Genomic DNA, 12,344 nt, shown 5'->3' with positions numbered 1-12,344 from the left:
CTTTTAAAAACTAGTATGAGTTTCATTAGGTCTTTTAAACACCAGATGACATCAATGCATGTTGTTAGTTAGCTTCAAATATTCTACATTTACTTGCAAATGTAAAACACAGTGTAATAATGATTTCTGAAAAATTGACTTATTATTATACTAGTTTCAAATTATTTTTTTATTAAATTGATATTATACTTCTATAAAAAGAACAGATAAGTAAAACAGTGAACAGATATAGAGTACAGATTCCATACTCACCTCCTTTAATAGTATATATTTTAGAATACCTATAAAAAAATTAAGGGAAAAAAGTATACACATTACAACAAATTGCAGTGCAAACAAGATAATAATGTTTAAAAAAATGCTATGTAAATTTTCATTACATCTATATTTATTTATAATTATCATTGCTCCAGGGAAAAAATTTTCATTATCAACATCATTTTATTTTCAATCTCACAAAAAGAAAGAGGACCCTACACGGCAAGAGAAACTTTTCATGACAAATTCTGTTACGTCTCCATTGGTAATTAAAATTATAGAAGATAAACCAAGAGTAAACCAAGAATTTTCAAACATTTTACCCCCACTACTGATTTTTTTTTCTTTTTCAAAAAATCCAAAGGCAAATAAAATATGGTTTGATTACTTCCCTACTGTGTAATCTTCTTACGCCTGCTATAATTTATTTTCAAAAACTTTTTCAGCATTTAAAATTTCATGATTTACTCTTGGTTTACTGATACTCGCTTTTTCTATATTTTAAATTACTTATGTAGGTAAAACAGAGCATGCCATGAAACGATTCTCAGACTGTACAGTGTCATTTTAATGTATACTTAGTAATCAGTATTAAATTGCAATTGTTAAGTTTCAAAATAAAAAAAGTTACATCCAATTAAAAGCAATGTAATTTATTTCTGCAAAAATAAAAGCTTACAAAACTAAATATGCATTTGAGATAATACATTTATTTATTTACAAAAATATAATATATAAAATAATTCTTAAAATAATAATAAGTAATCCAAAAACAATAAATAACATAAAAAATAATTTTAATATACATGTAACAGGCTATTAAGAGTAGAACTAATAAAAATTATTTGATTAACTAACATATAACTCCATAAAGAAATAAAATAGCTAAGTTCAGATATCTATACCTATCTTAGCATTACACAAAATTTAATTCCTGCAGAGAGAAGTAACATCTGAAAATAAAAAGGAAAAAACTAAAGCAACACACAAAAAATGTAAACTAATGCATAAAAATGCATTAACAAAACATGAAACGAATGTGTCTACATAAATTTTCATGTGTTGCTGCTTATACAAGCAACATAACTTGGCTATAATATTATTTTGTGCATGTCAGAATTGAATAAATAACTCTTAATCACTTAATACATTTTAAAAGACACACTCAAGAAAAAATTTTGAGAGTTTGAGAAGCTCTAAAAGATTTTCCGGGCTCCAGTGAGAAAGGATTGCTCACATAGCCAGCCTCTACACAAATCATATTTTTCCATTCATCATCTCCAAAATCGTCCATTTTTTTAGCATTTTCAATCCAGGGATTCCAAACAACTAAAATAAAAATGAGAATTTATAGGAAGTTTTGTAGTTTTAAAAAAAACAATAATGCATTGTTATAAACTTATTATTATTTAACAATGTTTTGGTGTACACTGTTGCATATAATAATTACAAATTGCTACTTGCTATGTAAGCACTCTTATTTGACAATGTATTATGGTACAATTTTGCACAAGCTTATAATAAATTGTTACATATTATGCACTATCATACATCTAAAATACATCTATTTTAAATGTGTCTAGATATAAATGCTGAAAAAATTTATAATATATATCAGATAAAGAAACCTGGCATTTCTAAATGAAGCATGAAAACCAATTTAAAATATTAGATACTTTCAAATTAACTAAAAGAACAAAATAAGCTAAAGAACAAATTTCAAAAACAATTACAATCTGTTTAGTAAAACTTTTAAAATACAATGATAGGTTTTAAGTAATGAATATTTAAAAGAAAAAAAATAACATTTTTTTTTCTTATTCATGTTTTTATAAAGAAAGTGAGAATAATTTTTACCTGTATCTGGTAGATTTACTTTCTGAATTTCCACATTCTGGCCACCTGATACATTTTGAAGCTTATTTGTTAGAGGAGTGTTCTGATAAATCCTGAAAACATAACAAATTATAAAACATAACTTAGCTTTTAAACATTAGACAACTTTTCATTAAATAATTTAGTTATTTAGACAATTTTAATGTGCTGAAAATAAGCTAAACTAAACTTTATATGTTTCTTTTAAAGGAGAAAGAATGTTACCGAATTTATCATGTCTAAATTTAAAATCATTACTTATCAACTTAATAAATTGAAAGTTAACTATTTTAACAATAAATAAGATATTCACATTTAAAACTAAGCATTTTCTTAAAAGGGATGGAAAGTTTTCCAAAATTTTTTTAAAAAAAATTTAAAAATTTTAATTTTTGTCCTAAGAATAAATTAAAATTTAAACTGTTTTAAAAAAAAACTATGAATAAAAATATAAATTGCCTTTAAAAAAAAACTTAAATTATCTGAATAAAGAAAATAATTCTGAATATCTAAAAGCAAGACTTTATAGATATATGTTTAATGAGAAAATCAATTGAAGGAATATTATTTATTAAATACAGGTTTCTAGAAAGAAATTAAACATTTATAATGAAGCATTTTTTAATAAAAAATTAAAATTTATAACAGAATACAAAATAAAATTTCCTAGACCTTGGTAAAAATGATAACACACATCTCATTTCCCAGTCACAAAAGGTTAATTTTGCTTGAATAATTATTTAACAATTAGTTTCTTAGCAATAAATGCATAACAATAAATATATTTTATGGAAATATAAATTAGATTAATTCTAAAGTGAAGTAGCACCTCTGACTAAAAGGTCAACTCTTTTTAATCCAAAAACTGATAAGCAATTTGACTTAGTTTAAAAGAACTCATATTCTTAATTGAAGCCAGGTTGCTAAGCAGTAACAGGTTCGAAGTTTTATCCTAGGGCCATAAAAGGTTGACTCAGCCTTTTATCCCTTTAAAGAGTCAATAAAATGAGAACCAATCATTTAGAGACTAAAAACTAAGGGTTCCACGTTCAGCTGACCACCTAACTAGAACATCTAATCCTGCACCCCAAAGCCAAAGTCTAGAAAACTGGGATGGGCACATTAGGCCTTGGCCCTTTATAGGCTGTCGCACCACTGAGTTTACTTTCATTCATTTTTAGTAACAAAAATATTCAGATAATTTAAGCAATTAATTAATAAAATAATAGATTATGTAATAAATAACATTATGCTTCACATATCACACTTGTAGAACTAGAAAAAAATTACTTTTCTTAATAACACAATGAAACTTTCAAAAAATGAGGTCAGGTGATCAATTTTACTTTTGAAATGTTTAATTGTTACGTAAATATAAATTGGGATTCTCCGTTGTGCTAGATCTCTTTTTCAAGCAAGATATTTATCTTTTATAGAAAAAACTACAACATGACTTCTGAAAAAACAGTTGAAAAAAAATACATACCTGTCAGTAAAACCCGAAAGGACAACTTGCTCATTTTCTTCTTTTTCTGAAGAGCCATCGTTTGTCTAATGAAAAATTAAAATGTCATAATGGAAAAAGTTATTAAAAATAATATCTAAGTCACTATGATTAATATAAAAAATCACCTTATCAATATAGGTACAGCCTTGCAGACCGATAACTTTACAGTTGAATACATCAGGCGTCGAAAAATATGTATGCAAAAGAAATGTGAAATTAAAACTTACATCCCCTGAAACGAAATAAAATATTAGACAAATGCAGATTACAGAAACAGCACAAATACTATAAAACATCACTGAAATAAGAACTATAAACTATAATAAAAACTAATTTAAAAACAAAATGTTATTTTTAATTACAAAAAAATGGATTCCTATTTATTATTTATTTTTAATGTCAGTTTATTTTAAAACAAATTAGCAATGCATTTTCAAAATTGTATTTCTTATAAAGCGTAACATTTATAGAAAACTTGGGGAAAAAAGTTTAAATAATACTAATATATAAAGTAAAACTTTACAAATACAGATTTTAACATACACAATTATATTAATAAAACAAAAAAAATTTAAATGAATGTGAATGAAATGAAAAAAGTATGCAAAAGAAATGTGAAAGCAAAACTTCAATCACCTGAAATAAAATAATGTTAAGCAAATGCAGATTGAACTAAAAAAGAAAGGGTGCCATAAAATATCAGAGAAATTAAAAACTTTAAACTGTGAAAAAAACTACTTTAATTACAAGAAAAGGCAAAGTGAATCTCATCCATTAAATTATTATTTCCTTTAAAAGAAATTAGTAATACATCTTCATAACTGGTTTTCTTCTTAAGTGTAGTAGATATTAAAAACCTTAAGAGAAAAAAACTTGGAAAAGAGCTTAAATAATGAGGGTATATAAAAAGTAGAACATAAAAAATACAGATTTTAACATACAAAAAAAATCAAAAATAATGGAAGAACTGAAAACTTTTCTTAAACATTTGCCAAAATTTATAACTTCTACGTAAAATATGAAATGTAACTTGTATATATAGAAATTGTAATAAAAAAATTTAAAGTCCAAAGCTGTTCAAATCTCCTGCAAAAAATCTTTTTTTTCCTCTTAAGTCATAATCTGGTATTGCTTAATCTTAACTCATAATTTTCAAACTGTCAGACTATGAATTTCAAAGAGCAAGGTTCGAGTAAGAAGAACGGTGAGTCAGAGATCAGGAGTTCGAAAAACCACTGAAAGAGGGAGTTCGAACATTTAAAAATAATTTAAAGACAGAATTTGCATAGTATTAATTTTGAGTGTGTAAGTTTTCTACCCTCATTATGCAAATGTTATTTTTTGATTGGATGATAAATATGCTGGTATATATATGACGAATCGAGATTAGATTTGGTGATTTTCATGGTTGTATAGATTGAATTTAGTTACTTCATGTTATGGAGAGTAGAATTCTCTCGAGGATTGTTTTCTTTTATCAGTTACAATTTTTCTTGCTTAATAAAAATTCTTGTTAGTTCAAAGATGACTTTTTCATTATGCTTGCTAAGCATTTTCCACAACGCACTAAACTCTGCCAGCACAAACAAGCTCAACATATAGTCTAAATAATTAGATAATTTACCAGAAAATGCAATTACCTATTTGAGGTCTGATTTTGCATTTACAATTATACCAAATTTTCAGAAGATGATACATTAAAGATTTGAAAACCATAAATCAAATATAATAATGCAAAAGTAAAATAATTAAAATATAATTATGAACTTTTAACTGACTAGAAATTTAAAGAAAAAAGTCTACACTAAATAAAAGACAATTTCAATGGATTATTAAAACAACACAGTTAAGTTTAAACTAGTATATGAAACAAATCTCAAAATGTATATCATCATAATGAGGTAGAGATATAAAATTACAGTTGAAACAAATAAAGTATCAATCAAATGAATATAAATTGCTTCCCATTAAAAATATACCTGAATTTGTAATCATGGCCTCCATTTTCAAATCAGATTCAGATGTGAGAATCAGAGTATATTCAAATACAAACCTAAGGATAATAGAAATGACAAAAAATTTTAATATAACCACTTTTCAAATAAACCATTTATGAGCTTTAAAATTGTAACCTCGAAGGGAAATTTTTTTTTAAAATTTTACTTAAAAATATAATTGGTTTCAATCAGAAACTATACAAGATACATAGAAATGTTACTAAAAGTGTGCTTTGTATATTCTTAGGGGTGTAAAACGTTTGAGACATTTTTGAATTTCAGGTGATATTCCATTTCTTTACTTTATATATCCTTAACTTTAATGCATACAGTTAATTAGAAAAGATTGTGAAGAATTTAAGTACGTTACATTAAATTTAACTCTTGTTTAAGAACTTTATAGATATTAGCCACCACTTATTATTATTTTGTTTCAACTATTCGAAATTGACTAATTTTTTTACAGTTGTGCTCATTCTTTCGAGCATTCAACTGCTATTATTACCTTCCCTTTATAAATAGATGAATTTCATCAATTCATCTATTTATAAAGAGACTAACATTGAACTAGAAATATTTTACCAGTTTAAGAAAAAAAATTACATCTCAATTCCCAACTCTCATGGAAACTAGTCAGTTTAAATTTTCTGTTCAAAAAAATAAAACAAAAACCTTTGTTTACTAAAAATTATCTATAAAACATTAAGAAAGCTAAAGTTACATAAATAACAATAAAAGGTATTTCAATTACATATTTAGTTCCAATAAAATATAACATTCCAACTTTAGAAAAAAATACTGTAATAATAATCTCCTTTAATAAATGAATTAACTTTTTTAAAAATTATATAAGATTGAAAAATAGAATGTTATAAATTACTAACTAATTTAATACATTTAAATGAAACCCTAAATTATAAATGGAAGAGATAATTACTTATGGTTCCACATTGCACGTGATGCCTCAGAGTCTTTTAAAATGAAAGTTACTCTGTCTGTTTCCTACAAGGAATAATAACGAAAAATTTCTAAATAAGTTATCAAAGAAATTAAATACATTTTTAAGATGTGCTCTAATATGAACAATTTAATATGAAACAAAGAAATTCCAAAAAACCTTGCTCAGAATTTTCAATTTTAAGACTTGTTTTATAAAAAAAATATATAAATTTAGAAAAATAAAATTTATTGGAAAATTACATAACAAAGCAGACTGTAAACAATTGCAAGCAATGTTTGTTAGTATATATTTGATATGAAGCTAAAAATATGAGGGTTCTAGATAGAACTTTCACTATACAATAATTTGTATCAGACAATAAATACATACTGTTAGGATATTTTTGAAACAGTAAAAGAAATTTATGCAATAAAAAGTCCTTTAAAAAGCTCATGGCTTTAACATTAGCAAATTGACTATAACTATCAAACATATAAAAATTGCCTAATAAGCATTAAAAACTAGATTTTTATACTAAACTGCTATGAAAAGAACTATAAAATATGACTTTAAGACAAGCATTTACTTAATGTATAATTGTATAATAACACTTGCAGCTAATACTGTATAAAATTTTAAGTATAATTATGAAAAGGAGAAAAAATAATTAAGGAATATAAATATTGCATATGTTAATAAACTTGAACTGAGTAACATTACTGAGTAAGATTTAAAATTAATTTCAATTCCTTACTTGTTCATTTTCTTTCACACACCACTTAGAGCGACGTGCAAACCCATGCTGTGGACCACACTCCCATGGACCAAATTGAGCTAATTTAAATAAAATACACTTATGATAAATTTCCTTAAATTTCAAAGATTTTTCAACAATTAAGGGTTAAGTAGGGTTTAAGATGTAAGGGTTAAGTATTTTAATACAGTTAAGTACTAACATAACTTCCCCTATTATCCAAGTGTAAAAAATTTATAACTGGAAATTGCTATATTGAAATTGCACATAAATATGGTAATTATTTATTTATTAGTATAATAATGACAAACATATGCTATACTTAAAAAGAAATTGAAAACTTACAGAATGATCAATAATAATACAACATATTTTTTTTTAAATAATTTAATTATACCATATAAAACAATAAACTAAAAAATTATAATGAAAAAATTATATTTTGGTAATAAGCAAGTATTTTTACATAATACGTTGAAAGAGCTGAAAGTTTACACTAAATCAAAAAGTAGTGAATACCATACATTTTAACTGAAAAATATAAGAGTAAAAGGAATTAACATCTTCTAAAAGGAGAGACTTAAACTTTTAAACAAGTAAATGATAAACTTATAGTATTTTCTAAATAAACATTTACAAAATCTGATAATACAACCTTTTAAATAAATGCTTATGAAGTGTTATAAAGGATGATGGAACATTCTCTTTTAATTACTCATACTATATAGTTCATAATGAATTATGTTTAACTATAGATTCATTAGTGACTACCTAGAATAACAATCTAGGCAGCATTTCTATTCCTTTATTTAAAGGGTATTTACCTGGAGAGAAAAAAACTTTAATATTTTTTTTAAAACTTTTATCAAATGATTAATTGTCCATGAAAGTAGGCTATTTCAAAAGTTCACACGAACTCTATATTTGATTGTCTTGCGAAAAAGAAATTTAGTCACTCATAGTCATGAACAACTCAGGTCAGATATTCTAATGGATGTTAAAATAATATTATGTCTATAGAATATAAAACAGGACATCATATATTAATCAACAATGGGAAGTTTGCTGTAATGGGGTCATAATAAAGAGCATAGACTGTATAAAGAGTTTAACACATTTATCATCCAACAGTAAACAAGTATTTTTGGGAATTTCAAAAGTACGTAAAAAAATACTCATACAAAAAAGCTAAAATTCATCAAATTTTACAAAATGTTGAAGAATTAAAACATGAGAAATGCAAAAGAGTATGGTCCATAAAATGAAATAAATATTTGTTATATGTAATGTTCGTAATTTTTTCCCAGATTAAAGAAATTTTAATTGAAATGTGTCTGGCCTTATGTGAGTATAAAGCAAATATAAATGTGAGTATAAACAAACACCTCTAAAATCGTTTTGCTCATAACAATAACTTTGAATTAAAAAAAAAAAAAGATTCAATAACCATTTAAGTCACTTACGAAAGATAACAGGAACTCCGCCTCTTATTGGTTTTTGTCCATCAAGCTTGGAATTCTTGCTAAAAACAAAATATGAGAAGTAGGCATTAACCGAGTTACAAAACTGAGAATAACAAAAAAAATAGGACAATTACAGAACACTTCATTTTTAACTAATTTTAATGGTTAATTTACTTATTATAAAAGAAAAATAACTTATCATAAAAGAAAAAAAAGTCATTTGATTTTTCCTAATTTTGAATAAATGAGTAAACATGTTAAAAATATGCAATAACAATCAAACTATATTTAAATAGTAATAATTTATTAAATTAAATTTATTAAATCCCACTCAGAAACCTAAGGAATTCAAACTGATAAATACACAAATTGACATACAATGTTTTTTAATTATGAAAAATTTTGACAAATCAGACAAATTTTTTGACAAAAAAAATGTCCTGCCTGAATTTCCCTTAAAACCTCACTCACATGATTACACATATTCTGCTGCTCAACAAAGTAATAACAACAAATATTGAGAATCAAAAGAAAAAATATATAAGAGATCAGTCAATTACTGGCAACCACTTAAGTTTTACTTAATCTAAAATATATGTCTAAATTATGACATCAAAGAATTAAAATCAACATTTAGAGTGATAATAACAAACTACTCATAGCTATTAACTATAATTTAAACTGAACAGTTATAATATAGCTGATCATATTGATCTTAAAATACTGAGAGTACCATGTTTTTAGAAAAATCAATTAATAGTTTAAATAATTTTGGCTAAATTTTTTATACATATGATATGTAATATTAATCATTACTAAGTTTTTGGCAGTTTTGGTCAGATTTAGATACTTTCGACAGGTTTTTGGCGTGTGATGTCAAAAGCCCAACACTGAAATTAATATTTATTAACTTTGCCAGTTACTAACCTTACAAAGAGAACTTCTTTTCCAAAAGGTTTCCAAGATGTTAATGTTGCACCTAAAAAAATTGAATAATATCACAATATAAAGAGATTAAAACTTTTTTCAACAGTTTAAACTTTGAGCGCACTTTCAAAACCAGTAGCAGCAATTTACAGAGTCAATCTGAAGCGCTTTTTCAGAAATTCGAATTTATCTGCCATTTTCAATTTTAAACGGTCATACTTTAGCTTTGTCGAAGATGAGAAAAAATAGATGCTTATACAAAGCCCAATAAAAATAACAGAAAGGTTTAACCTGCAAATGATAATATTAAAATAAAATATTTTAATTTTTAATGGAAGAAATTAACACAATTACAGTTTAAAGTGTTCTAATTTGGGTATATGAAAAGTTTCTTTAAATGAAATTCATGTGGATAAATAATAGGATAACCAGAACTTTGTGGATAAATAATAGGATAACCAGAAAAATAAACATTTAAGTGTCTTTTTTTTGTAGCAATAATTTTTTTAATGGAAAATTATTTCTTATTTTTCATAAGTGAATGCAGAAAATTCTTTTATTTATTGCTTTATCTTAAATTTTTAGCCCTTAATAGTTTTTCATACTATTAATTTTTCTCCCTAGATGCTCTTTTTAAAAAAAAATCAGGAGTGGAAAATTATCTGTAAACATTACGATAATCAGCAGCACTTGCTGCTGTCCTGGAAGATTTGTGCTACCAAGCTTATAAACAGAATTACTTTCATAACTTCTAGTACTACTTGAAGAGAAAGAAAAAAAAGGAAAAAAAACAAGAAAATATTTTTTACGGCAAAAGATACACCTAAACTGAAGAATTTAATAAAGCACTATTGAATTTATAACCAATATTTTGCCCTTGCCCCAGGATATAATTTCCTTAAATCTATAGTTATATACAATTCAGAAAAAAAAACATCCTGAATAACTTTGGATCTATTGATAGGATCTTCATGTTCTAGGACTCAATTGTAATGGTGCAAGGGGTGGACTTCAAATATGGTAATTAATTAGTACAGAAGATATTTCAAGTTACGAATTCAAAAACAAAAACGTACTTTCTTTAAATAAACATACCTTTTTTCCGAATTGAATATCCAACTCTAAAAATATAGAAGGTAGCCAAAATTTGGAAAAAGTTATCCCAATAGCTTAGTCAGAAGATAAGTTTAAAGTTAGGACTAATTATCATTAACGTTATGTCCTTTTTTGCTAATTTTGTGAATAATATCTCAAAATAAAATTTTGCACACAATTTGAAAATTCATTCATCCAGTGATAATTCCATATCAAAATTAATTTTAGAAATTATTTATTATGTTTTCTCACTTAAGTTAATATTGGTACAAAAATTTTGAGCTGTAATGTATGCAAATTTTTACATAATTATAACGAATGTAATTTTTTATTGCAAAATACAGTTAGAACGATCTCAGTCAGTTATTAAAAAATCAAATTTTAAATGTCAAAGTATTTTAAAACTTGATTTCTCCGGAACTATTGGTTCCAATTTTGTATTTTGCCAAATAAAATTACATTATTTAAAATTATGCAAAAATTTGTATTACAATTCAAAAATGTTTTGATTATTACTAAAAAAATTAATTGTTATTAAAAGTTATTTTTTGCACGGAATTATCTGAAATAAACGATTTTTTTGTGATTGTGTACAAATATTTTTCAATATTATTCAAAAAATATTCAATTTCAAGGTATGCAAATTTTTGCATAATTTTAAAGAATGTAGTTTTATAGACCACAATACAAAATTTGAATGAATCAAGATGGTGACCCAGTACATGAAAGTACAGTTATTAGATCAAAAGTAATTCAAGGAGATTATTTTTCTCGAACTGCACACATTATTAAAAATTCAAGTATGCGAGAAAAAAAATTTAAATAGTTTTAATAAAATTTTTACTTCAGATCAACATGAATTTTCATTTTTTCCCCCATTATTAATAAAAAGTTTTACTTTTGACACATATCAAATTAATCCCATTTAGTTATTTAATAGGACATAAGTTTCATTTTTAAATATTTTTTTTACTGTAAGCATAAGCATCATAACACATTTTAAAAGCAGTAGAATGAAGCAGTAGGTAATGAGAGTAGGGTGAGAATTTCAAATAGTTAAAAGGATAAAATGATTTAAATTAAATTCAATAAAATTAAATAAAATAACAGAAGTAAACTAAAAAAACAATAATAAATAAAAAATTCAGGTTCAAAAATGTTAAAACAAGCCATAAGTAATACATATACCATATAAATAAATTGTAGCTGATGAGTTTCCTTTTTTGATTGTTATCATTTCCTCAGACTTGTCAGACATTTTTCCAACAAAAATTTCACAAAATTTAAACTAACTCTAAGAACTTAAATATTCGGAAAAATGAACGCTTATCTAAAAGTTGTCTTGACCTACAAAACAAATGGATAGTACGTTTTTTTAATAAGCATACATTTTAATTAGACCGAAACTACTTTTGCCAATCACTAAAAATCCAACCTGTTGATAATTGAAAATGATATAAAGGAAAGAAAAGTATATTATTTTACGTTTTTAGCTTGTAACTTTCTTTGACAATAAAAACAGAAGTAG

General features: G+C 24.9%; 1 protein-coding gene across 1 annotated transcript; it reads right to left on the bottom strand.

The window, feature by feature from the left end:
* Positions 1 to 895: 895 nt before the first annotated feature.
* Positions 896 to 12,263, bottom strand: LOC107456148 (uncharacterized). Its single transcript, XM_071186272.1, has 10 exons — positions 12,005 to 12,263; positions 9,722 to 9,773; positions 8,795 to 8,853; positions 7,332 to 7,411; positions 6,575 to 6,639; positions 5,620 to 5,693; positions 3,766 to 3,872; positions 3,620 to 3,684; positions 2,116 to 2,207; positions 896 to 1,587 (listed from the first exon to the last, which is right to left on the bottom strand). The coding sequence occupies exons 1-10, from the start codon at positions 12,072 to 12,074 to the stop codon at positions 1,424 to 1,426; spliced, it is 828 nt and encodes a 275-aa protein (XP_071042373.1). The 5' UTR covers positions 12,075 to 12,263; the 3' UTR covers positions 896 to 1,423.
* Positions 12,264 to 12,344: the final 81 nt, after the last annotated feature.

This window comes from Parasteatoda tepidariorum, chromosome 10 (genome assembly GCF_043381705.1).
Source record: "Parasteatoda tepidariorum isolate YZ-2023 chromosome 10, CAS_Ptep_4.0, whole genome shotgun sequence".
In the NCBI taxonomy this organism is placed as follows: Eukaryota; Metazoa; Arthropoda; class Arachnida; order Araneae; family Theridiidae; genus Parasteatoda; species Parasteatoda tepidariorum.
The sequence above is the reverse complement of the archived record's forward strand: the minus strand, read 5'-3'. Positions and strand labels throughout refer to the sequence as shown.

What these genes read in the sequence shown, in the direction of transcription:
- LOC107456148 (XM_071186272.1), bottom strand. Translation starts at nt 12,074, where the DNA reads ATGTCTGACAAGTCTGAGGAAATGATAACAATCAAAAAAGGAAACTCA. An exon ending in AAAGAAGTTCTCTTTGTAAG is followed by an intron (nt 8,854 to 9,721) that starts GTTAGTAACTGG and finishes TTTTGTTTTTAG; the next exon opens with CAAGAATTCCAAGCTTGATG. An exon ending in CGTGCAATGTGGAACCATAA is followed by an intron (nt 5,694 to 6,574) that starts GTAATTATCTCT and finishes TATTATCCTTAG; the next exon opens with GTTTGTATTTGAATATACTC.